The 27,899-nt window shown below is 38.7% G+C and overlaps 1 protein-coding gene across 2 annotated transcripts in view; it reads left to right on the top strand.

Moving 5' to 3' along the window:
* Positions 1-27,899, top strand: part of SLC10A7 (solute carrier family 10 member 7) — a 149,485-nt gene that overhangs the window by 45,398 nt on the left and 76,188 nt on the right. For both annotated transcript variants that reach the window (XM_086611835.1, XM_086611834.1), the window contains exon 5: positions 6,048-6,086. In XM_086611835.1, coding sequence (XP_086467961.1) covers positions 6,048-6,086 — 39 coding nt within the window. The remainder of the gene's footprint in view (positions 1-6,047; positions 6,087-27,899) is intronic.

Here is a 27,899-nt window from a genome sequence, read left to right as displayed (position 1 = left end):
GGGCAACCGTGCAGCCAGAGATTTTGTTGAGCCGTTAACACTACCTCTTTTATTTTTGCCATGCTGTAGCAGGTTTTTTATATGCATTTTAACAGTTATTTAAGAGTCCCCATATGCTTAGAAAAGAATCTGAATATATGTGCCTTTTTTAAAGCTGCATCATAACTAGGTTATTCCATCAATACAGTAGAATGACTGGGAGCTGCAGTTGGAACAATATGTAAAAATACAGCTTGTAAAAGATTTCCTTTATTAACTGTCATCATCCACAGAATATATGTTCAAATAAACGTTGTGTAATAACTAAATTTGAGATTAATAGGCCCCTTAAGAAACAGCGAAGTCATTCAGGATAGTCAGTGAAAAATAGCCTGTAAGACTGTAACATGCACATATTGTCCTGCTTACATGCTCTCTCTGGTGTCATTCCCATTTATCAATGTCGGCGGGCTCTGTTCTCATTAAAACACTCTTGCACAAAAGCAACTTAATTTTCTTAAGAGAAGAGGACACCTGATTCAATTTAGTGCTCAAAACCAGGAACTTGAATATATATATTTTTTCCTGTCTGAACTCAGATGAATAGTTATGAACAGCAACACAGATTAAACCTTATTAGGTATATTTATATTCTGTTTGCAGTAACAGTGCTGTGGCAAATAGCTTTCTACAGAGCTGTAACATCTTATTAATGGAAACAGCAGTTAAGACATGAGCTGCGGTAACACTCACATGAGATTTTATTTTTAAATAGGAGATTGAAGGAGTTGTTTAAAGGGACTCTGCCGACTCATTCAACCTACTTCTGACGTCCTGCCTTCTTCCTCCACCTTCTCGAACTACACTGATCTCTTTGGGTAGATAAAATTTCCTTTTCTGTCCTGTTTGGTCAAACCATTTCCGTCACTTCAGTCTTTTTTTTTTTTTTTTTTCTATTTTTTTTTCCTTCTCTCTGTCAAATAGGAGATGTAGATTTATTAATTTTGCATTAGTAACACGGACACTGTAAAATGTTATACTACCACATTGTGTTCTCTGCCCTCTACTGCAGTTGTACTGCTAGAGTCCTTGTTTTTCTCCAGATCTTTTCTACTCTTCTGGGTTTTTCTCTCTTCTTCATTGTGCCATGTGTATTGGACAGGATATTGAGCTGGCTTTCAGTCTTATGCCTGGTGCTTGAGCCCATCCCACTAGTGCATGTCTGAAAATGATAAGGCTTTAGCCGCAAGTAATTGCGGCTTACACAGAGCAGCTTTGTATGATGCCCCAGCCACTTCCTTCTGAGACGTTTTGAGGCCGTTTAGTTTCGTTCCTCTGCATCTGCGGTCTTGGCCCTGGCATATCCTTTCCACAGAGAGGGGACAGCTGGGGGCCAGACAGGTCCTAGTGTGCACAGCACACAGCATGTGTGATGCCTGGGGGACACAGGTCCTGTGTAAGCGTAGGGTAAAATACGGTTAGGAAGGTTACCTCCCTAAAGGCTGGCAAATGACACTCAAGAATCCAATGTTTTAGTGTTAAATATATATATACATATTGGCAAAAAAGCTTTTACTTTTTATATGGTCCACGTTTAAAGCTATGAGACACTGTTGTTTCCCTGTGACTCCGCAGTAAAGGAAATTGTAGATCCAGTTGAGTTGTGCGTTAACAATTTGATTCGAATCCTGTTGGTAATGATAAAATGTTTTTTGACCCAGATGTTCCAAATGCTGCCCGTGTACCTTTTCCTCTTATTTAATGTAGTTCTGCTACATTGTTATCAAAAGATATCTGGTCTAAATTCCAAGATGGTTTAGTTTAATACTAAAATAAAAGGAATTTGAACAGAGTTGAGAATGTATTTCTGTGTTGAATGCTATGGAAACCTTAGCGTGCGTGTTTGATGTGCTGCCTCAGTCACATGTACCTGAGTGCTGCATGTGCTTGCTGCTGCTGTTGGGTACCCACCCGTGGGGAAGTGCCCAGCCCCTTGGTTATGGCTTTGCCTTTTTCTTTTGTCTTTTACCAGCCTTTGCTGCTATGAGGACTGTCTTGGATCTTGTTGCTGTTACTGTTACAAATCTTAGCGGTGTTTTCCGTGCATATATTCCAGGATAAGGTGAGAGATGGAGGAATGAAGCTTTGCAGTCGGCTCAGGTGTGGGCAGAGGAAAGCTTCTGCCAAGCACTGCCAGATAGGTTTCCTTCAGAGGTGGGCTGGTTCCTTCTCACTTGAAAGTGCTCCAGGCCAGCTGATCCTCCCTGGAAATGCAGACTCAACAAGAGAGAGTTCCTTCAAGTCCAGTGCTGTACTGAGTTGGCCGAAATTGTACCTGCTTAATATTAAGGAAATTTGTTATTTAGTGGAGCTAATGTGTACTGTTTTAAACACAGGTAGAGATGTTACGTGCTCTTCTGTACTAGCCAGTTAAGAGCACTGGCAGTGACTTTCAGTCTTTGTTGTCTCTGGGTTGATGTAACTTGGATAATTGGTCTGATTGTTACTACTGCTGCTTTTGAATGTGGTCCAGCCTTGCATTTCAATGCGTGGCTGTGCATTTACCTTTTGAAAGGATCTCACCGTTGATTTTAGAGAGAACTCTCTCCTCATATTAATGGTAAGCGCAATGAACGGTTTGCAAACACATGCAAATCTGAACTTGGAGTATTATAAGGACATCTAAATGTTTTCATGTTTTATTATTTCATTTAAGCTGACTGCAGATGGTCTGATATCTGTTGAAGCACAAAAGGAGCAAACGCTAAAAAAAGTTATACAATAATAGTGACTAATAAATGTTTTAAATAGAGAATGAAGAGCCTAGCTGTATCATGTGTCAGCACTAATGTTTATTTGTATCATCCCTCTAAGGATCTCAGAGTGCTTTTTAAGCAATGAATTAATTTTGACAATGCCCTGTGAGGTATGTAGGCAATATTATCCCTCTTGATAGAAGGGAGCTGGAAGTGTTGAAAGTGTTTAAACTCTACAAGGTCATGCTACTAGGTATGTTTAATTACAAATTGGAGCAGTTGATTCAATTTACTACTAGCTTTTTTTAGCTGACCCAGAATCACAAATATGAGCCCCAGGTTTGTGGATATGAGAAAAATTTACTTCTGAGTTTATTTTGCAGGAGAAATGTTTATAAAGAAAACTGCAAGTAGGGTAATTGACGTGTATAAGTCCTCCCTTACTGAGGCAAATAATCTGAATGATTATAGCTTTATTTGTAGTCTTCCTGATGTTTTTTCTTTCTTTTGCTGTAATGAGTGTGTAACAATCTGCCATGGATGAATTCTGACACTTAGGAGAAAGGGAATTAAAAATTGCAAACTAGTGTACCCCTGGACCAGTTGTCAATTATGACTTTTGCACGTGACTGGCTAGTACCTACATCATAAAATTTGTCTAAGATTGTTGTCTTACTAACTGTTATATGCTTGAGAATATTACCGCCCCCAAAACCCCAGAGATCTTCCTGGTAGGTCAGGAAGGAAGAAAGAAAAGAAGTTTCTTGATGGCCAAAATATATCCCATGAGAACTATCTAGTATCTCTCCTTACCACCTTTCAAGGTACAGAATTTCTCCTGGAAGTGGAATTGCAGCATCTTTTTAAGTAAAAAAAATTTAATGTCTCTAGGTGATCCTCAAATCAGCATTGGTAGCCACTGATGTGGCTAAAACTAGAGGCACAATGTCCTTCTAAATGTGTCTGTTCTTGGCAGCTACTGCTTTGTTCTTTGTGCATGGTCGAAATGACCAGGGAAATGGTTCAGGGCTGTCTAGCACCAAAGTTATTTCTCTTGCATCACTAGAGGTGGTCCATTGGGGCTCACCTGCACCATAAGCAGTGCCTGGCCTCAACCCAATTTCTGGTAGGGATGGATGTTTTTGAGGCAGGGAGGTAAGTTTAGCGTGTTAGGGAGAGAAAGACTACTTTTTATGCTCTCTATCCATTTTATGTGGGCTTCACCAGCTTTCTTGAAGAGCATGAGTCTCTCTCTGACTTTGTAGCGGACAGAAGTGTAGCTGTCGCTCTGCTCACAAAATCTGCATGGGGTGGAGGGGACCATTAAGTTTCCTCCCAGCCTTCTGGTGCGGAAGGGGAGCCCAGATGCTTCTGTCTTTCAGATCTTAGCAGTTGATTTACACTGTTTTATATAGCAAAGACTGTTTTGCAAGGAAGAGATCTTTTAAGCGTGCTTAAAAATGGAAGTCTAGATCCTCCTTCATGGTTTCAGAGACAGGATGTGATAAAAGGGACCTTTCTACGTCTTTATCAGATTGAAGTGGTCAAATACAATCAGTCTGTGTAAAAGAATGGCCCATGACCAACAAATACCAAACAGACTTGATAAACCTGATGTGTTTTTTTTATAGGAGCCCTAATAGGAACCTTAAGAGGGCTATATTAACAAAACCTGAAGAGGGATATATTAATGAAAGATATCTATAAGGACATCATCTGTAGCAAAACTGATCCCTTGCAGTAGGTTTGCGTGCGTGGATGTACCGTGTCTCTCTCTTGCCTCATGAAAGTATCAGCTGCACAGTTCAGATACAAGTAGAAAATCCTGATCTAATTCACACTTGTTGAAGAATTAAGTAGTACTCGCTCTTGCTTTCAGCTGTGATCTCTGGCAAGAGAAGCTGTTTGGACTTGTGCCTCTTTTTTTATGTTCAGAAAAGGAATGCTGATGAGGAAGAGGTGTTAAAATATGTTACTGTAGTTTACAACTGTCAACTATAATGTTTTATTTAGCTGTATCTATTCAGATGCTCCCTCCGCAACATGGAGTGCCATATGCCATTGTCCCTGTTAGTAAGCAAGTCAGCAAAGGTTTCCCAGTCTGCATTTGTTTTTGTATTTGGGGCGCTGAGGAGCTGCGGTCCAGTGCCATCTTTTATTGATAGGGCCAGCAGAGGAGGAATCTAATGAAATTATCAAAGCTTTGAATTAATTATGAACTTGAATAAGAAAGCTAAGCTCTCTAGAGCCAAGGATCTCATTACCCATTCATTTTCATTGCATCCTCTTATGGAGCAGAAGGCAGGTTCAGCCACAGCTCCTACCCTGATTTTGGACTTTATTCAAACTTGCTAAACTCGCGAGTATCCACTTGTTATTAATCTGTGGCTGAAGGTGTCCAGGGTGATTAATTTGACTCTGCTCTAAATCTTCATGTTAAATGGCAGATTTCCCGCCTCCTTTTCCTTTTACCTTTGCTGTGTGGCTTTTCATCGTCAGACTGGATGCCATACAAGAGTTTCTGTTTTTTCTTGGTAATTGGGGAAAGCTATTCAAGACTCAAATTTTAACTTCCTGGAATTTAATGAGTTAATATTAAGAAATAATACTGCTACCTTGTATTTCCTGGATATTTAGGTAAGCACAAACACTTCTAAAGTCATTATCAAAATTGTTTATTTTCTCATTTTAAAGGACTATGGAGTAAAGAGTAATTATTTGACATTTTGGCCTCAGAAGTGTGGGGTTGTTGTGTGTGGGGGGTTTGTTGTGGGTTTTTTTGTTGCTCCTATTTTAAATGTGTTGGTCAAACTAGAGAAACTTCTGAATTTGTCAATACTTTATTGTGATGAACAATTAAATTAGTTTGCCTGATTAATATTCCTTTAAAAATTGTTAGAAGTCTGTGAAAATGCAGTGGTGTAATTAAATCAGATTATATTTGTTTTAATTAATAGGTCAATACGTAAAAATGTTTCTCGCAAATTGGAGCAAAAGTAGCAAGACCAAGCTTCTGTGTGATATTCTTAGTTCTTGTGGATATTCCTCTTAAGTCTACCGGCAAGGATTTTCTCCTCCTCCTGCTTTTGTCCGTTTCAGCACATTATTTATGAATGCATAAACTAGAACCTATCAGTCTTCATAAGTTACAGGCCGGTGGCAATTTTTTAAGCAGTGGCTAACTGCCTAATGGTCTCTGTGTATGCGTGATTTGGAGAATCTAATAGCTTGTTGGGCGGGGGGAATAACGTTTTGTTCTTGTACTATAGCTATTTTACCATTGGTGATATTTATCTTTTTTTCTCTCTTCAGGCAGCTGCTATATTTAATTCCGCTTTTGGAAGTTTTTTGGTAAGTAATGCAGTATTTATAGCAAGTGCTTTAATAGTCTTGTTTTTAACAGTATCATGGGCGTGTTTGTATTTTTCACATTAGTGTTGGTGGAATTGTGCCATTTAGCTGGCAAAAATTTGAATCATCTTTCAATTTGTGTCACCATGCCATTAAATACAGATATTACAATTTCTTTTCTTTTCCTAAACTCTTGAAAAAAGTAGTGAATAAATTGTCTCTGCTCACGGTAAATTAATAATGTGAAAACACATCTTAATTTTCTCCTTAATGGGTTAACAGAATCTATTATTATGCAGATGTTTCAGACATGGGCATCAATGTATTGATTTTTCTAATAAGGCCCATCAAATACTCATTATTTTCTATCAAGAGGCCATGGATTTTGAAAAGAAAACATGACCCAGCTGATCAGAGAGTAGATGCTAATTTACTCAGTGACATGTCATTTGTTTAGCATATTTCACTGTCAGTGAAGCCACTCAATGTCTCTGAGGAACGCACTGAAATAGCTAGATATGAGAAAGCAATCAATCCAGCTGGAAATATAACCGTTTCTGTAAAAAGCTAAAACAGTATTTGTGGGCCTGGTAATCCACAAAGATTCAGAAAGGATGTTGTAAAGAACTCTAAATAAATATATTTATGAAGAAAGGAAGATTTCTTTTAGTGATATGTTGTTTAGAGAGACATTAATGAGTATTAAATATAAATTACTTTATATGTAGGCAAGCTACTGTAACTGATTGTTTTATTTATTTAGGCAGCTAATAATTGAATTTGTTGTTCTTTACTAGAATTTGTGCGTGTTTAGAAGTGCGCATTTGCAATTTGAGTCTTGTGTCCCCATAAAAAGGGCCATGATGTGTAAAATGAATGACAAAATTATTTGAATTGGGAAATGAAAATAAAAACTGCAAGTACGAAATAACTCGTTTTACGCATATCCTGTTTATGAAAAGATGGAATTTGGGAGTTTAAGTATGTAAAGCTGCACTGCCAAGAGAGAAAGTTGCATGGTATTTTGAAGTTATGCATTGTGCTGCTGCTTTTTTGAGGGACCAGGTTAAAGTTAGGAGGGTAGATGTAAGTTTTCTGGATATGGATGACCGTTCATGTTTTTAAAAGCTCAGTTCCCAAATAGTTGTTTCTTTTTGTCACCTATCATGGTCTCCAATGGGAAGAAGGCATTTCGTGCCTCAAACTGTGGAATCCCAGTGTAAGAGCAACTTTTAAGTCTGTGTATGTATGTGACATTTTCTCTTGTTGCTTGGCATGAGCTCCAGTTTCTCTACTGTCCGTAGCTTTCAGTTCAGGAGGTTTCCTTGATACCTGAAGGCCTCAGTTCAGCTGGCTTTGGAAGAATGACTTTGGACTTCAGATAAGAATTTAGGCCTCAGAGCATGTGACTGGCTCCTAGAAAAGCACCATAAACATATTTTAATTTTTAGAACCTGTTTGTAGCTCTTTGGAGAAATCTCAGTCAAAGAAGCTGAGCTAGTTTCTGTGTTCATATAATACTCCTGATTTTGGTTTTAATCTTAGTTTCATGAACTGATCATTGGAAAGTTCCATTTACATATAATTACATTTCACTCTTCATTCACTTTAATTATTTATTTATTTTTTAAAAAGTATATACACTTGTTTGCAGTCAAAACTGTTCTATAAAATATGAAAATAATTGGCTTGTTTCTGAGAAGATAATGGAAGGTCCTGGTGGTGTTTTTGGAAATCCATTGGTTTATATTGGTGCCCAACTTATGGACTTGGCTATAGGTGGAGATCCTGTTTCCTGTATCTTTGATTCGTGATGAATCTAAATCACATTTGCATTTTTCTTATTAGTGTCTGATGATGTGCTGTCAGTGGGTAGGCTTAGGTGTAGTTATATTCATTTGTGATCATATGCATGTCCTGGAGATAATTTGTAAGAGTTTGACCATTGGCAGGGCTGCAATTTTTCTAATGTTCCTTGTCTTACAACGTGTAGCACGTGGGCGGGTTGCTGCACTTGTGTGTAGCCCTGACAAAGCCAGGAGGACAGTATGTTTTCTGTTCTCAGACTATGCCCTGTGGGCCAGTGCCTGTGTGTGATAGTGTGAATCAAGCTGATTTATAAGAGCTGAAAGATGTGCTATGCTTTTAACTCCTTTTTTTTTTCCTCTTTTTTATCTTTTTTTTTTTTTTTATTTTAAAGACTAGGAAATGGTTCTTGAGAAGTCAGATTAAATTAAACTGTGGAACAAAACATCTGCAGGAAAAGACTCAGTATAATCTTAAAATGATACTGATAAGAGCTTATTCAGATGAAAAGGAACACATTGTGATACGCAAAACATAGAAATGCCAAATATGTCTTTATGACCAGAAATACACTTAGATTAAGCATTTGGAGGCGTTTTCACTGGTAAGGAGACTTACAAAAACAACCAACCAACTGTGAAGTAATTCTTTTTAAACTCCACCAAACCCATATTCCTATAAATATGCAGGCAAAACAATGCATAGAATGATATTGTACATATTTACACTTAGTTTAATAATGTCCCAGGTCTAATTAAAACACAGTGTTTTAAAGAACTAATTGTTACAGAAAAGTGGGTTTATGTAGCTCGATTAGTAATAACTAACGATGGATGAATTCAATTTACATAAATTTCAGCCAAGAGAATATTTAGAATCATACCACAGAGGATTGCTTTGAGTTGGGTAGTTAATATTATTATCTCCTCCCCTCGTTTAAACAGTTTGGTTTACAATAATTGTGGAACATAATAAGTGATTTAAGTTTTTCCTCTTAATGGAGTTTTAATAAAATCTGTAGCGTTTCACTGCTGTTGGGTGATTGGTTATCAGCAAGGTTGCTACTCTAAACAAATGCACGCTAAGATGTGCTGAGACAGAAAGCACTGAGGTAGCTGCATCCACTTGCAGGAGAGGATACTTTTGCACCTGAAGGCCAAAGTGATTGTCTGGGATGTTAAGTATGGGTCTGCCGAGATTCTTAACGTTGGATGCATTACCATGCTTCCTGAGGATTTCTATTCTGCCTCTAAAAGTTGTGCTGCAACAGAAAAATGGTGCTTGAAAAATGTCCAAAGTGCAGAGCAGCAGGCAGGATACTGCCAAACATGCTGTGCTGACGATGGTTCCATGGTGTTTGCCTGGGTGGTTCAGCTCTTTGGCTTCGAGTTCACCAAGGCATACTCTGTCATTGAGGCTGTTCTTGCACTGAAGTGAAGGTACGTGCTCGGTTGGGAGCTAAACTCAACTTGCAATGACAGTGCAGTGCCATGTCCGTGGAAGAAGGAGAGGGCCTAAAGTCTAGAAGAGGATGTCCTTACAAAATGCTCTGCACTGCTAGACTAGAAACAGGCTTGTCTGATCTCTTTCTGCCTCTCATTAATCTCCTTTCTGCTTGAGACAGTGGACTTGGAAACTCATGAGAGCATCCAGCTTGTGGTTTGAATGGATGTTCTCTGATTCTTTGGTGCCTTGGGGTTCTGAATAGTAAGTATGGAAGGAACAGCCACCAGCTTCACCTTAAACAAAGAACTGTAATCAAAATCTGAAGGTCTGTAGTGACAGGAAATCGAGAGGAAAAGGGAGGATTCATAGGACTCTGCCCTGGTGACTATTGCAATCCTGAATAAACAGAGAAGAGGGCAAATGAAAAATGGAAGCGTTGGTTGAGACTTTTTATGATGCTATCTTGGATTAGCTTTGCTTCCTCTATTGAAACCTCTAGGATGAAATAATGCGTGTGTCCATGTTACACGAGCCAGTCTGAAGGAAGGAACCTATTCCAGGTTCCCATTGCTTCATTAATCTCCTTTGTCCAATTAAGTATGTATGGTTTTATTGTTTTATCTGACTGTCTTTCTAAGGGGGTAGAGCTGGTTCATGCTGTTCAAAACTCAAATAATTTTTGGAGCAGCCACTTGACTAATCAAATTAAGGCTAGTGTTTTATTTGCATTGTCTTCCAAACGAGGGCTAAAGCCAGCAGGGAATGTGAAAGTTAGCTTCTCACATATACACAAAGCCTAGTTGGTTAATGAAAATGTATGGAATTCTTATCTACTCTGCTTTAGCAGGCATAGTGATTTACACAGCCTGACAGCACTAGTGCAGCAAGTAAATGCATTAGTCATAGTGTCCATTTTTCTTGCAAATTTGTGACACAGATTTAATTATGGGAATGACCAGCAACTTACAAATCTAATTTTGGTAGGCTGAGCCAACTTTTTTATTTTAATAACAATGGATTTTTTAGCAATGATTTCATTACTATTTAAAGAAATCCACCCATATGGAAATAAACAATTGGCTGAATTTATTTACTTTATTTTACCTTAATGGGTGTTGAATGGTTTAGGTTTATTTTGGTGGGTTTTTTTTTATTATCACTTTTTTATCTTAGTTATTTCTAGGATAAATATCTTTATCTGGGTTAAGTATTTCTAGCACAAACACTGTAAATATTTTTCTAAAATCAGGCAAATGTTTGTATACCTCTTTGTTACCACTTAGTTGCGTCTTTGCAGTATGAAAAGGGGTAGAACAGTCATCTGGGATTCCCTTTTTACTGTGATAGCAGTTTACAAGAAAATCTTGTCAGGAAGCCTGTTCACAACAGGGGCTGAATTCTAGATTCAGTTGTGTTTAATTTCAAAGTGGAGCTGCTTTATGGTGTGCCACTGCACTCTTAGAAGTGGTCTGTTCTTCTTCTGTGAAGCAGTACAGGGATGCTGCTGGTCTGTGCTCGAGTTTGATTCGGGTAGTTCTCAAAATCCTGAGCAAGTTCTCCCTGTTGATCAGCCGCTTGGGAAGCCACCTCAGCCTTCAAGGATGTTTTTTTGCATGAGTGGGAGGGAATGGAAGATATTGGCAGCAGCAAGTCTTTCAACCAGATATTATGTACCTGGCAGGAAGAGTTTGGATTACATGGAATTTAATTATCTTGGGAGCCACTTATGCTGCCTTACTGTGACTTTCTCTTATTTTGTGACTAGTGCTCAGTTCTCTCACTGTTATTTAGCATCTTTGTTTAGCTAGCTTGAGCTGATATCTCAATGTAAGTTTGGGCATCATCAACTGTTTCCAGATCTGCTGAGTAACATTTTAAAATGTGTAGGCCTTCGCTCTTCCCACGTATTTGTGCTGCCTTTGTATAGCATGCTCAGTTTAATACCTAAGTTTGAGTTGACTTGTGCTGTTTTTGGTGCAAGCAAGGCAGAATAACAAAGCTTACTGTGACAGAGACCTGTTAGTGCAAGCTTAAGAAAAGAGCCCTTGATACAGATAATTATTTTGAGCGCTGGCTAGGCATGTGCACCCATCCCAGTATTCCTCCCCTCCTTCCCTCAAAAAGCCAAACTGATAGAGTGGGTGTCAGTTAGAAACAGATGCAGACTTTTTTATAAAATAAAAAAAAAGTCTGCTTGTCTATGAGTAATGCTGAACTCCTTTCAAAATAAAAAAGCAGTAAGTATAAAGATATGATGGTCAGAAAGTTAAAAAGAAGTAAACGAGATCTTACTGCCAAGGGACTGAAAGAAATCAAATAGGGGGATAACTTGAAATCTGACTATTATAACACCTAGGTGATGTGTGGTCTGTCTGATGACACAGTCGATTTGAAAAGACCAGTGAAGTCGATAAGGATTTACACGGCCAGCCAGCGCAGACTGTCTGAGAACCAGTTAACAAATAACAGCCCTGCTGGTGATTTTCTGTGGAACCTTAGGGAGAAGGAGGGTAGGTAACAGTAACCAAGAGCAAAGAAAATGTCCTATTAAGTTCTCAGAAAAGAGTATCCTCTAGAAGGCCAATGATTAGTCCCTGTATTAAACTTTTTTTTTTTTGCAACAGCTAAAAGAAGAATGCATTGAAATCTACATAATAACAAAAAAAAAAAACCTATTAGCTGTCAGATGTTTATAAATTATGTGGTATGTGGGCTGTTATTGGTCTCAGTTCTTTCTTAGTTTTCCCATTAGCTTTTGCTACTGAGTATTTAATTCATCTCCTTCGGTCTTAACGGGACACCGGCAGCCAGTTCTTCCAAAAAAGGTTTATTTAAAGGTAGCAATAAGTAGGACATTAAATGCATCTCTTTATATTTTCTTTGCAATCCGAAAATAATTGACTACTGTCTTTTTAAAGAGAAATATAAAAAGGATAAATATAATGTAATAAATAAATATAATATAAGAAAGATAAATATGCTTGGATATTCTGTTTTTTCCTCATATGACAGCTAACTGTAGGTAGGATTTTTTTGCTTGCACCTGCTGTTGTGGTCAGCAACCCCATCTAGTGCTTGGTGTAGTTCTTGGTGACTGCTTTTGAGACAATACGTTGAATCCCCTCACTCTCATCATTACTGTTTTTGTGGATTAACAGGCTCTCAGGGAAAGAAGTAGCTGAGGATATATGTACAGTGGTATTTCTTGAGTTAGTAAAACAAGCAGCAAAAATGGAAGTTATTGGAGAAAATTCAGAGACAGAGTCAGGGTGTTTGTTTCAAATTGGAAAGATGTGAGTGTTCAAGCAGCTTTATTCTTCCAGTCCAATTGTCATGTATGCATTGCAAAGTAGAAGGGAGCAAAGTTTCAGGAGCTAAAACTGGACATTCAAAGTACCTTAAATTTTATGATCCGACTTATTTCTTCTGATCACATAGTGTGGGGAAACTGGAAATGAAAGTGCCCTCAGACTGACTATGGTACAGTCATCTCTTTTGTTAATGGAAATTGAATACTGGAAACTTAGAAAAAGCTTGATTCTGTTTTAAATGAATACTAATGAATAACAGAGTCAAAAGAGTATGTATCTTTGGTAACTATCATTTGGAGAACATCTAGAGGAGGAAATATATGTGTTTAATATTATATAATCAGGCAATTTGTTGGATTAGTATGGAAATCACATCTGTGCTGATAGTCAACAAACTGATTTTATGGTAAAACCGTGTAAGATTACTTTTGTCATGATTTGTAAAATCCATCATTGCCCTCCTTACTTGGAAAATATAGTGGTTTTGTCAAAGGAATATACTTGTTTTGGGCTATTTTTTCTGGTTCTGCTTGCTTTTTGTTAATGGTCAGGACTTGAAAAAAACAATTGCACTAGGGCGGAACTTGTGTGCATATCATAATGTTGAAAAAGGTCCTGATAGTAGTTTGTGGTGTTCTCGTGTCTTCTGTTTTGTAACGGTTTCCTGTCTTTCTACTCCAGGAGAAAGTAAGTAAAATTAACAGGAAGAAATATCACTAGTTGTGTTAGAAAGTAAGATCAAGATGTCTGACTTCTAGTTAAGTCACTGAAGCTTGTGTCATGGGATGATGCCATATCACTTATTTGAAATCAGTTTTTAAAAAATGGTTGTATTGAAAAGCTTCTTTATTTGTTTCTGGCTAATACGTGGAAAAATATTTGTGTGCTTTATTTAAAAAGGTGAAGAATTACACTACAAAACTTCGAACAATTAATCTGTAAAACAAGAGATATAAAATTCTTGCGAATAATTAGTTGTGTCTGTGGAAACCAAATGTTTGAATTTATTGGTTGTGTTAGGTAGGTTGATACATGAAAGAGAAATTGAGAAAAGAGGAAGTATGAAAGACAATTTGGTTTTTATTTTGCTCTCTGTAGTATCTTGTAATACTGGAAGAAGCAAAACTGTGTTCCTCTAGGGCTGTTGTTGTACACAGATGTAGTCATTTGGCCTGATTTAAGGGCAAATGTTCCCTGCAGAAAGATTTGGAAGTGTACAAAATATATATTTTTTTCCTCCCTTTTAAAAAATTAATCATAAGAAAATGAAAATGTTTTTAGAATCTACTGTTAATATTCTCCCCCAAAGTCTTAGCATCTGATTGAAATGGAATTTCATCTGTCCTGCAGCTCTTAGTCACACACGTGAGAAAAGTGTGTGCTGGGGCGAGGGGGAGTGGAGGAAATCACCCCTGTGTTTCGAACAGGGGTATTTAAGCCCATCTTCTGCTGCATCATTAGCACTTTCAGCTAGTGCTGCTGCAAGGAGGAGTTGTTTCACATGACATCTTGTGTGTGTTATAAAATACAATCCAGTATGCTGAGGAGTCACCTACATGGATGCAGTGATCCATAATGGAGCATGGAACTCTTTCTCCTTCTGCGTCCGCCAAATGTAAGCAGTATGGGTGTTTCATGACATCCCTTTACAAACAGCAATACCAGTGCTGTATCGTTCTATGCAAACTTCCTTTTACCTTAAGTTGACTCTTCAGGGGAAGAAAAATATCCCAAACACATTAATTTATTAAGCTTCTTGATTTTTGGCCCAGAATAGGTTAAAGCTCTGCCTGGATTTGGATGTTTTTTTTCCTGTGGTTCTTCTCTATCTGACCTAGCAGTGCCTGTTCAAAACTCAGCGGTCCACAAATCGGCAGTCCTCAGTCTCTAGGGGTAAAAACAAGAGGGACGTCGTTGTTATTGTAAGCTGAGTGTCTGGAAACCATTCCCTTTGCTGTCCTGGTAACAAATACTGTATTAATGGAAGTGCCAGAGGTTAGGTCAAAAGCTTTCGCAAAATCCTTAACTCAACTAGCAAGGAAGGCATGGTTATCATAAAACTGGAACTTCCTTTGGAAATTTGTGTTTGTTTATTATTTATTGTTGACCTTTTAAAAGGCAGTTTTAGGAAACCATTGTGACCCTTCAGTATGAGACAGCAGTAGTTCCTAAAATGTTTTGAGTGGCTGTGCTTGTGTTCTTGCTAAGAGGTTCCCCTTCATTATCATTTTTCCTTAGCTTCTTTTAAAGTATCAAAACAACCTACAGCTTTTATCCTTAATGGCACATATTTGGAAATAATAGTTATTGTGAAGGACGGAGAGAAATATTTTAATTAATGGTCTGTCATTACCTGGCCTCTTTTAATGTTGTTCCATCAGTGGAATAGATTTTTCATTTTGACTTTATTTAAAAATAAAAACAAAGCAAAAACCCAAACAAACAAAAAACCTCAACAAAACCCAAACCATCTTGTAGATACTTCCTTCACTTGCCTTGAGACTTAGGCTTGCTCATACAGTTATCACCTTTCTGACATGACACGTGAGTAAATTCACCTCCCAGCATCTTCTTTCCTTCTCCTTCATTCCAGTAATGATAAGTAAATTGTTTATTTGTTGCTTCTACTTTTTAAAAAAGATTATATCACAAGATTCGTTTTCTAAAGTACTTTCTGAAGGTGCCTTCTTGATCAACTCCAGTGTAAGGGCTTGTTGCAAGAATGGTTACGTGATGTCCTTTCCTTGTTAGCTGCTGGAAGGTCAGACTAGATGGTCATCAGACTTTATGTATGAAAAGCTCAGTGCATTGTGCAAAGTGGGCTCACATCCTGAAAAGACTATATGTGAGCTCTGACAAGGTGAAGCATTAGAAAATTTGCCATCTTTTACATCCAAATAAAAAGAATTCTGTTTACTGTTATTGAAATGTGGTGACCACCACATGTCAAGTAGAAAATTTTGTATGTTAATACATGAAGATGGGATGTTGTTTCTACATGTATAAACTATGCTTTGTGTTATCTCCTGGTTTTCAACCAATGTCTTGAAAGCTCGTCATTGAACGCTGTTGTTGGATACCTTTATTCTCCAACTATTTAACTTGACTGAGACCATGCATGACTGGGAACAGCTTTTTTGCCTGACATAAACCCACTGGATGAAAGCTGCATGCGGTTTTATGCCCTCCCTGTACTCTTTATGTGTCACTTTTTATGGTGGTATGATACAGACGCTAGCGTTGATGCCCACCTGAGTGGAAAAGTCATTCCAGCTTCTTCCTCCTAGTGCATTTGAGACGTACTAAGGACCTGAAATGCACACCTTGTCGTGCCTCATTGCTTAATTGTAGTCTAGTTTCTTTCCCATGTTTTTACTATTGTATGGAAAATGAATGTTAACTATTTGAAGGAGAAATATGTTACATAGGATTAGATAACATGAATAATGTGAAAACCAGGGTTTTTAAAAAACTCAAACCTTTTAATAAAATGGGATGTCAAATATGTGAGCATGTCTTTCAAGAAATGATCAAAAAACATGTGAAAAGTTTCATATCCTTTTTAAAGTCAAATAATTATCCACCATCATGTAATTTTTTTGTTAGATGGACAGTACAAAGATGAAAGAAAATTTTATAGATAACATTGCACTTCACAGCTGACTGAAGCAGGTGTTAGAAATGCAGATTAAGTGTACTGACTAAAGACTATATAAATTTGAAGTGAAAATGCCACTGGTCTACTTACAGTGCCCTGCACATGTGAAGTTTCAGATAGCTAAATTATTAATTTTATTGTGTGAGATAGTGCAGCAGTTAGGGAGAAAGTCCTTGTGCATTTATGATGTTTTTTTTTCTCACTGTAATCTTTTTTGTGGTACATGAAAAGCAGCTAACAGAATTTGCTTCATTGTGTGAGTTTTACTGTGGAAAGAGAGTACATAACGCAGCTAGATGTATCCATAGTGTAAGTTTATTTGCCAATTAGATGTTTTACAGGAACATGCAGTGCAAACGAACAATCGTGGGTAAATACAACTTCTATAAATGGAGGAGACAGAATATTAGTAGTGTTGCTGTACAAATCCTCGGAGACTGGGAAATTTGTGGTTCGTCCTTTAGCACGCTCCTGTCGAAGAGGTAGAAGGTGTTAATTTCCAGGTCATTCTTTTCTGGACTTCATAGGCTTTGTGTGGACATTATGCGTCATGATGTACAGGTGCTTCACTCGTGTGGGTGGTGTGAAGCTTATTAGGGTTTTGGTAGGAGGGCATTGGGAGAGGGGTGAAGGTGGTGTGTTTTCTTCCAGCAACTCAGTAACCTGCTAATAAACTGTACTAGCCTGTGAATTTAATTTTGTCATGACTTATCAGGTGCCTGGAGCTAGTAATCAATCTGTAGGAGGTCTAATTCTTGGATAAATTACAATTGGAAGTGGATTGGGAGATAGAATCTCTTAAAGGAAGTGAGGAGTAGTACTGAGGCCGTTGCTCAGCATGAGGGACAGTCAATTTTCTTCTCATTCTGGACTGTTGTGAGAAGAGGGTGGTAGGATCCCTGCAATAGCCTAACATCTGTCTAGCGAGGGAGACAATAACAGGGTCATGGTGCTGTCCTACATCACCTAGAATGACTGCAAGAAAAGGACAGCTTTTGCAGGATTTTTTTCTTAGTAAGTAATCTCTGCATCTGCTAGTTCTAAAAGTGTGTTGCCATGAAAGAATGGCTTTTTTTAAAAAAAAATAGACAATATTATTTTGTCTGTCAGCTCACGGAGTGTGGTATTTGCATTGGCAGCAGTTCTGCTCCGACTGGAGGAGCTAGTCCATAGTCTGTAAATATCCTGTATATGGTTGAGAAAGCTTGCTTGTAATGAGTGGAACAGATATTCAAGTGTCTGTCCAGTGCTTCCTGGGAGATAGACAGCATGCAGCTGGCAAACCAGTCATTGGAAATTCAAAAAAGGCTATGAATGGTTATAAGTGTTTTGCATGTATCTACTTTATTTTTTTTCCATAAGAAGAACAAATAAATCCCAGATGTTTCAATGTTTTCCATGCACCTCCACCCATAGGCACCTCGACTTAGCTCTATTTCTCTCTCATTTCTGATAGCTGGTGCTTAGAGACACACGTTTTTGTTCCTTCAGTGACGATCATGTGTCTTTCCCTGTGCTACAGAATTGAGTTACCTACAGTGGGTGCAAAATCTTATGAAGTTGTATGAAGTTCCCAGAAAAACCACTTGCTGCATTCATAATACAGATAATGCACTATAATGAAGTAGTTAGCAAAATAACAATGTAAATTTTACTCTAGCCTTAACTCATATGTAGCATTCCAGTAAGATTTTTCTGGTCATTGCCTTGTAGAAACAGCTTCTATGCATCTTTCTTATTTTGCAGGCCAATTAAAGCAGAGCAAAAGACTACAGATAGTCTATAAAATGAACTATGTAGTGTCCCCAACAAAGAACTGTTACATGAATTCATGTGTAAAATGTATTTATTACCATTGCTTTCCATGTTATTAGTAGGTAGTTAAAAGACAAGCTAAGAGCACCACTGTAACACAAACAGCTTGAAAAATAGTAAAATTGAGATGAAGCCTAATATTTATGGAGTACTACCTTATGGCTTGCTTTAGACACTCAGTTAATAAAAGTACAAGTAAGGTTTCACTGTGCTTTTTTTTTTTCCTTTTTTGTCCCCTCCTAATTACAGTGCCAGCCTCCCAGCTAGTCCATCTGCCGTTTTGTCTTCCAGTTCCAAAATCCCTTCAATCTGTATACGTGTTCAAGTCGGAGAACTAAAATAGAATTTCATCACTACTATCTCAGTTTGCTTACCCTGAAGCACAGTTAGTGGGGAGGTGATCCTCTCTTCATTCATAAAGATTTGTCAAAATGGAATATGTCACTCCAAAGATGTTTGGAAAAATATATTATCAGAGTCCTACTACATCAAACTGTGGTGTAATTATTGCACAATAAATGCTTGCAAAGTGTTATGCTGGCTCCTTTTAATTTTTTCAGTCTGATTTCTTTTTAAGTTTTGGGATTAAAATTGTCATGCCAATTCAGACAACAGCACAGTCCGGTGCCAGCTGAACTGGTATTGAGAACATCTCTAGCCAGTGTTATGAAATAATATACAGGAAATGATATTGTATGTAATATATGGGAGGGGGACTATAATTTTTGTTTGCTGTTGTAATTATTTTAGAAGCTATTAAAAACCGTCTACAGCCTCTTCCAGATAATTATTGTGCTTTCTTTTAGGGGCAGGAAAGGCCAGCACTGATTGGCAAGGTCACAGCATTTTTTTCCTATCTGTTCCATAGAACAGTTCAAGCAGCCTAGATGAGCGTGATATAGATGAAGGCTTCTAGGCGTATGTTTTGCCGCAGTGGTAGTCACTGTCTCTAGGCTGTCCAGATAAATTTTTGGTTATATACTTGGTGCGTGGCTTTTTTGAAGCCCTGTCAGAGTAAGAAGGAATTTCTTCCTCTTTGGAGAACTAGCCAGAGGGAGGTCCAGCAGTCATCAGAGTTCAGCCAAGCACTGATGTGTCCAAGCAGATTAAAGAGAGGTTTGTGACCGAGAAGGGGTTTGGGACAGGAGAGCCCTTGGAGAGTAGGAGGTCTAAATTAAGACGATATGTTGGAGAAGCATAAGCGAGAGAGGGTTGGCAGATCTCTGGGGAGTGCTTGGATTGTGCTGGCTTCGGTGCAGAAGGAAGAACAGCGAGTTCTGGGTCAGGCTGGACTGGGCTCACCCTGAGGCAGCCCCTGCCTGGGAGCTCCTGTTTTGAAGAGGCGGGTGTCCACACCACAACTGTCTTGCACATTCCATCTGCACGATGGCCCCACATCCTCCGCCTGTCTGTTGTTCTCCCTCCCGTGGTTTCTTCTTGTCAGAAATACAGGATACCTCGTACACATAATTGTTTAAGAGCCAACACTAACGTAACGTGTTTAAGCTGAGATGGGAACATAGCTCTTCAGGGTGTTGAGATCAAGTATAAGCTGCTGTAGTGATAAACTCTTGAATTAGATTTTCCAGACTGATAAAATAATTGTTTTTGACATTATATGACAAAGTTCTTGAACTGAACTCATAGAGGGTTCCGTTTCTATGGATAATCAGGCAGTAATCTTGTAGAGCCTTTGGACACTATCCTCCAGGTTTTACAGGGAATATCTTAAATCATGGTGAAAAGCTAATCAGCAGGACTAAGATGCTGAGGTGTACCTCGTGCTGGTAGGATTCTCTTTCTCCTCACCTATGAATTCATTGACTGAAATATTATTCCAATGGAGATTTAGTAAATTAAAGAAATATAACCTCAGTAAAGTACCTCAAAATAAGTACTGCATTAGCTTCTCTAGTGCCTGAGCTTTGTGCTGGAGCTTTGGTCCTTCTGCCACTTGGGAACTTTGGTGCACGTTGAGTTGTGCATGCCTGCCATAGTGAAGGCGCAGTGTGCGTGTATTAAAAGCATGCGGACAGAAATGTTTTTGAAGTTTTTCCTGAAAATTGTATTTTAAGAATTAAGGCTTGGTTATGAAAGGTTTTCCTGCCTAATTGTTTTGAGCTCTGTTTGAGCTTACTTCCGTTCTAGAAGTGGAAAATCGCTACGCTAAATTAGAACACAGATACACTTGTTTCAGTGTAAATGTATCCATACCTAGAGTTACCTTAGATTATTTATTGCACTAAAGCCTGATTTTGGTCTGTATTTCACAAATACCACAAGTGTCTCAAAAGGACGCGTTCTTTCTGGGCCTACCATTGCCATGTGCAAAAGGGGATTTTTGCACTGAGACCTGATAGTTGTGCATGTAACTGTTTTGCATACAGAGCTGTTAGATTTGCACTTAGAAGTATAAATGTCTGAATCAAGCACACAGCTTTATCTGTTTAGGCCATAATCTCATACAGTATCTGTGCTTACAGTAGCATCTTGCATAGACAACGCTACTATCAGGAGCTTCATTGCTGGCTTCCCATCCCATTTTATGTCTTGAACACCAGTGTACATGCATGAGTAATAGAGAAGAAACCTTTTCTGTATAATTCTTATGGCAGTATCTTCTTAGAAACTGGGTGGGTTTTGTTAGAAATACTAAAAGGTTTTATTGTGTAAATTACAGAAAAAACATTCCTGAAGTCCTTAAGAAAGAACCATTCTTTTCCTCTGCATCATGATAAATGTAGCAATTGTGTGTGTATACTAGAATAGATCATATTGAACATCCCCTGAGCTGCGTTTGCAGACAAGTTCTATCTCCACCATGACAATATTCCCATAAGAGTTTAAATTATTAATGCCCTGGAATCTGCGGGATTCAGCAGATATGTTCAGCGTTATTGATGGCAAACTTTATCCTTTTATTCCTAAGACACATAATGAAATAGGGAGTCCCTCAAATAACTGCGTTTCGTGTTTAGGCTAATTTTATAGAGGCCAGTGGGCTTTGCCTTAATGTGTGTAAATACAATTGTTCTCTTTTACAGCAGATTGTGTGGTAGATGGGAATGAGACTGATTTGGCACTAATTTATGAATCCTTTCTAGCATTCTCTGTGTGCTGCACCCTGTGCAGGCTCAAGATGCTCTAATTACACTTACTCTATATAATGAGAGCTTTTAATGACAATTACTGATTGTAGGTACGGATGTTTAGGGACCATTTTTTTCCTAGCTTAAGATGATGTATTGACTTTTACAAGAGAAGACTTTTATTTTCACTTTATGTAATATCTCTCCTTCCTCTCCTTAGCCTTCACAGCTGATAGACTGACTGGTGATGCTGCTAAAGTGTAGCCACAGAGAATTATTGTTCAGTTAATTTAACTTCAGGACATAAAATTTTTCACTGTTTTTTTATTTTTGAATTAAAATCTACACATTCACATGTTTTTTTTCGTAGCAGTTTAGTACTTGTAGTGATGCTATACAAGTTGAATTTGTTTTATATAGCAAGATAAAACTTTGCTTCACACTGAGTATGTCCCTGCCACGTTAAGCAAAAACACTGAGAAAAATGAAACTTTTGTAAATGTACTGGTACAATGACGTTTTAATACAAAGCTGTCGATTTTAAATAGGAGTAGGTTTAATCTTTGTTCCAGTTTTCAATTAGATTAATTATAGTGGCAAACAGTGAGCCCGCTCACAGTCCCAGATTGCAAAGTTGCTTTACGTAAGGCTCGCTCACTTGTTTTTTAGTAAGACTGTGAGTGTACTTCTCATTGACAGTTGTCTTTAAATATAAATACAGATTTAGGCAGCTTCCAGTTTAGTGGTCGCTTGAGAAAGCGAGCTATCGATAATTGAAAGATCAGTTTAACACTTGTGAGGAAGAGACAGTTTAAAAGATGTTTTGGGGTTTTTTTTCCCCCCTTTCATTTTCATTTACTGAGGTGTTCAGGGGTATCTTTCTCTTTGCTTTGATTCCTGCTGCTGGCAGTCTTGTATTGATATGGGAAGTGAAGCCGCCTTGTAATTCCGGGGAAGCAAAAGAACAGAACATGAGAATTACCTGTTCACTTTAGCAGCACTTACGGCTGCTCATTCCCACGTATCCCCTGCAGCTTGCCTTATCTCCCGTTGTCCTAGCACAACTAATAGAGGGAGTGGGCTGGAAGACAGACCTGGTCTGAGTATTAAAATAACCCTTTCTATGTTTGTTGTGGCTTTCTTGTGTTTTGTTGTGTTTTAAATCCTGACCTTGGCAGTGTGGTTTATCATGCAGCTGTCTTAAGTGAGAGGATGGTATTCCTCAATGTGGGAACAGAAGTAAAAGGCTGGATGAGAGAGAAAAGAGAATGGCAGCTTCTGGAGCTCATTTATAGCAGAAGACAACACTTAGGTCATGAGACCGTAAGAAAGATTGTCTGTATACTACTTTGTTGTGATGGTCTACAAAACCTGAGCCTTTAAGTCTGATCTCAGTATTTTACTAATAATATTTATGTGTGCTTCACACTTACTTGGTAATTCTGCTAATGTGGTAATGGAAGGCTTTCATGAAGTCAGTTCAGGTCTCCTGTAGAAGGAGCCAACTCTTCTACTGTGTAGCACAGTTTTCAGAAGGAGTTTGTGAAATTAGAGGCTTAATTTGTCACTGTTAGCACAATAATGTCATTGCCTTCTCAAAGTATTGAGTGTATGTAGATGCTTTATGACTGAAGCATTGCAGAGGCTGATGTCTGTTATTTGAGTTCATACCTTTGGATCTACTTGGACGACTGAAAGTGCACAGATAGTAGCTGATAAAAACAGCCTAGTTAAACATAAAACAACAATTGTCTCCTAGGACCAGTAATAGAAAGCAAGAATCCTACTTCCCTGTGTTCTGGCGTTGGTTCATAAATACTTGTGTGACTGGCACACAATGCGCATTGTGTTTTGCTCTATAGGCTGATTGACCTGTGCCTATGACTAAAATGATCTGGGTCGCAGACACCAACCTGCTGTGATTGGATCCAGTCTCTGAATCCCACAGACTTGCATACCCCTGGGTGTAGACTGTGATTAGTTTTGCTTCCTAGCAGAGGACCTCAGTTATGCTTAATCTCCTCAAGTAGAGGAAACCTGGCCTCCAGGCCATGGAACCAGAATCTTAGTTCAGAGATCAACAATAAGCAGCATGGGTGCTAAAGAAGATGCCAAAGGAGAATGTGAGTGGCCCTCACAAGGTCAAGGGCTGGGAGGCACAGCATCTTAAGAGCTGTCTGCGAAAAGTGACAGCTCCTGGTTTCTGTTTCCCAGTAAAACTCTCAATTAGAAGAAATTACAAGAACCTCACACAAAAATAGGATTATCAGCATCTCTCTCGCTCTTGAAAAGGAGCAGATCTGGGCTGCTGAGCTTCTGAATAGACTTGCATCTCTGCAAGTAGGTTTAGCCTCTCATTTCAAAAGTGGAAATGCAGCCTGAGAGAACACCCTTACAAGGATTTTGACCAGGCTTAGCCAACCTGTGCTCTATGCTGGTTATTTTTGGTTTATCTGACACATACCCTCCCCTTGTCTAGTGATGAGTTGAGGCTTTAGTTTTCTAATTACCCTTAGCAGGAACCACGTGTCAGGAAAGCAAAGAATCATGGACTTCAGAAAATGAATTTCTTATTCACAAGTCTTATGCAACAAGAGTTACCCTGGGAAAACCAGAGACCCCAGTTCCCTTGTTCTTCCATCACTGCTTCTGCGAGTCTTGCATTTGTGCCAAGCAGTTTTTCCTGTCATCTTGGCTCAGTGAGCCTGTTTTTTGGCATTGTTTGAATTTTGTTGCTTACAAAAGAACCAACCCTTTCGAAACTGGCTGGTTCCCAAGTCTGCAAACTGGGTGGTGCTTTCAGGTCCCAGCCCATGTCTTCATTTCCAGTATTCTCTTCCCAACCCTTCCACCTCTATGTAATTCAAAGTTCGTGCCACAATTAGTGCAAAATACGCCATTGTTCTGGAGAGGAGTCCTTCTGCACTGGTGTGTCCTGTTTGCCCTATGACCATATGCTTCATGTCAAGTCTCTGCAGCATGGGGAGGTTTCTGGATGTGTTGGCAGAAGGCGATGGTGGTCAGCACAAACGGTGGTAGTGCTGTAGATCGTGAATTGAAGCTTTCTTTGCGATCATCCCTAATGCACAGGGCAAAAAATGTATCACAAGGGCTACAGAACCACTGGGAGAGTTATCGTGTATGACAACATAATATTTGGAAGAAAATTTATTTTTGACACTTATATGCTTGAGTAAATTTTTTCTTGGTTAATGGAAGTTTTTTCCTCTTAAGGAGGGCTGAAAATATGTCTGAAAGGGTAAAACTGAGTGTGAAAAGCATGCGGGGGTTTACTACGTGACCAGAGAGAAACACTTCCAAATAACTCACAAGTGGAGTTAATAAACTTACCTGCTAGAAATGACATCTTGGATGTCTCATGTCTTCCTTAGGGAGCTGCCAAGCCTTTCACTGTAACTGTGGAGTGATTAGAAGTTGTTTCTGTCTAACAAAGATACGGTAGCCTTTTCAGGAAACGAGTTGGTGAGCAGGTTTGAAGTTATATCCTTTGCTAAAGCTTGTCAGTATAACTATAGGCTGTTAGGTCAGAGCCTGCTGATTTTTATGGTACCTGGCACAGTAAGATCTTTCTGTGAGGTCCTGCAGGAAACTTGAGTTGTACAACTTTTATTTTGTACAGCCCTGAACAATGATGAAATGGCTGAAAGAGGGATATTTTGTGAGATGCTTTGGATAGAGTTTCTGTAGTAAGTCCAACCAGAGTCACTTCACCATGAATTTGGGACCATTAGAAATGCATTGATTTCGATAGGTTGTTTAGGTGAATGGAACTACAAAAGTGAAAAAACATCAAATAGGTCAAAAAATGAACTTGACCTTTTAAAAGAAACGTTATGATTTAGGAGGTAATCTTGTTTGGAAAAAAAATGGTGGCAGGAAAATGGGTTCGGAAGTGGCTCAAAATGGACATTAGGCAGTTTTGTGTGTTTCAGTGACGACATCCCAGCAGTTCACAGTTTGCTGCTGATGCCTGGCAACATTGAAGAACACTGAATTTCTTGTCTTACTTGCTCTGCTGCTTTGATAAAGCAAGCGATGTGCTTCAAATGCTGCAGTCATATGGGATTATACTACGTTTCAAATAAGGGGATATCTTTTCCTGGATGTGTTTACTTGTTCACTTCAAGTTACTCTGTTTTTGAGGGTTGTTTTGGTATATAGAGGCAGGGTGCTCAGCGTGAAAAATGTTCCTGTCCACTGTCCAGTGGCTGTCTTTTTTTTAACAGCCACTGTTTTTTACAGCACTTTCAAAAGGGAAGTATGATCCAGCAAAATGGGATTTTTTTTTTTTTAATATTTTTATTTAAAATCTGAAGTGCAATTCCTCACTGACTTCTCTGGTGACAACACCAGTTTAAGACGTGATAACCCTGCTTTCCGCTCCTCTCGTGCTGCAAAAAACTGTGCCAACCCATTGGTTTCTTGGGCCATGTTTTAGACCAGTACAGTGAAGTGAGCTGAGTTTAAAAACAAAAACTTGGGGTTTATTTCCCAGACTTGGATCATGTCTGTGATCCATTTTAGAAATGGTCTCGTGTATGCCTGAAGAACAGGAGGTGGTTAACGGTGGCCAAAGGAGAGGAGGCTAAGGATAACAGTTTATTAGTCAACTTTGTTAGAGGAGACTGAAGTGAAGCTGTGCCTTGTGTAAGCTTAAAGGGTAGAATTCTGCCCTGATGAAAATCAATGGAAAAGGCTGTTCTGGTGCCAAAGTGCAAGGTTTCTTTAATGTTTTGCCACAAAACAGTAGAGTCAGAAGGAGAAGTTGCTTTTTTAAGTGGGGTTTTTTATTGTAGTGTATTTTGAAGTTTGTCTTGTCAAGTATTGAAGTGCTCCAAGGTATAGCCAGGAAAAAAAACAACCAAGCGTTCGTGCTTCATCTCTCTCTCTTACAGCTCTTATCAAGCTCTTATTGGCCTTATCACTCTCTACAACTACGTGAAAGGAGGTTGTAGCAAGGTGGGTGTCAGTCTCTTCTCCCAAGTAACAAGTGATAGGACAAGAGGAAATGGCCTCAAGTTGTACCAGGAGATGTTTAGATTAGATTCTAGGAAAAATTTATTCACTGAAGGGCTTGTCAAGCATTGGAATGGGCTGTGCAGGGAAGTGGTTGAGTCACCATCCCTGGAGGTATTTAAAAGACCTGTAGATGTGACACTTAGGAAGATGGTTTAGTGGGACTTGGCAATGTTAGGTTTACAGTTGGACTCAATGACCTTAAAGGTCTTTTCCAACCTAAATGATTCTGTGATATTTCATTCCAGTCTTGAGATCTGAGTGTGGTTAGAAAAGTAGAAATGCTGTAAGCTCATACACTTACTCTTACATAGTCTTTCTGATAATGTCCTTCTCATAGCTCCACTGCATTCCTTCCCTGGACTGCATGACAAATCATGTACACAATATTCTCTTTCCATAACTAGGATGATATCTTCTCAGCTGGAGAAATGTTACTTTTTTCAAACCCCTTTTGCTTGAATGGAACATCTGTAAATATTTTTGATAAGGTTACTTGAAATCACTTACTTTTCAAATGCTAAAGTTAATAGTTGAGATACAAAATAGTACCAAATGGGGATATAAGCATAAGTAGCACTGTTAATATGTTGTTAACATTGCCTTTTTTTTTAGTAAATATCTTCCAGTTGCATTTTTGAGTATCTGAGGGACATGTCACACAGTTTGATAGTGAAGTTAAGAGTTGGTAATGCTTCTGAGAGGCATGGATATTAAAGGAAAGGGTCCAGAAAAAGCCTACTAGAATACTCAAATCAGATGGAGCTTGAACTTTTCTGGCTTCTTTGCAAGAAACCAGAGGAGAAATGCCCTTTGTGAGTACCAGTGTTACGTTAGTGGAGTGTGGGCTACACTGCTCCAGAGGGGACCTCTTATCTGTCTTATCTGCTGCTTGATGAAGCCAAGTGGGGCAAATCTTCAGTCCTCATTTATTTATGGACAGGTGGTCTTATCCCCCAAAAGGTAATAAAGAAACAGTCTTTTCTGTGTTATTCGATTGTTAATATGAACTGTGATATGCATGCAACATAGTCAGTGTTTTTTGTTTCTCCTTCTCGTAAGCAGCCCTTTTTCAAGTGCCAGCTCTTACCTTCCTAGTTCTCAAGCAGTGTCGGTCAGCAAAAAATAATGCGTATTTAACACTACTTCTTAATCCATCGTCTTTGCCAGCCTGTTACACCCAATTTTATGTGAAATGCTTTGAATGCTCTGGGTGTGCATTTTGCAAAGTCTCATCTTGTGCCAGATCTCGATACCTTGTACTTGAGCTCACTGTATAGGTATCTACTGAATCCATTCTGTTCTGGAGCACGTGAACGGATAGGTGCGCTCGTTCACTTCATGCCGTTACTGTTAACTCCAGTGACTCCTCAGAGATTTCTGTTAAAAATCCAGTTTTTGGGGAAAAAAAAAAAAAAGAAAAGACAAGACAGAAGCCAGACAAACCCCCTCATATATCTATCTGTCTCTTGGCTTTCTTTTCTGTCCTCTGGGATTTTTTTAATGTATGTCTCATAAGCCAGGTTATAGACTTTTGGAGGAAGAGACTGCCTGATAAATACATACAGTTCCCTGCACATAGGGTTGTCCAACCATTTAGCACTACTGTAAAACAAATAATGCAAATAACTCTATTCGAGTGCTTAGAGTC

The sequence above is a fragment of the Tauraco erythrolophus genome, chromosome 5 (genome assembly GCF_009769465.1).
Source record: "Tauraco erythrolophus isolate bTauEry1 chromosome 5, bTauEry1.pri, whole genome shotgun sequence".
Classification (NCBI taxonomy): Eukaryota; Metazoa; Chordata; class Aves; order Musophagiformes; family Musophagidae; genus Tauraco; species Tauraco erythrolophus.
The sequence above is the reverse complement of the archived record's forward strand: the minus strand, read 5'-3'. Positions and strand labels throughout refer to the sequence as shown.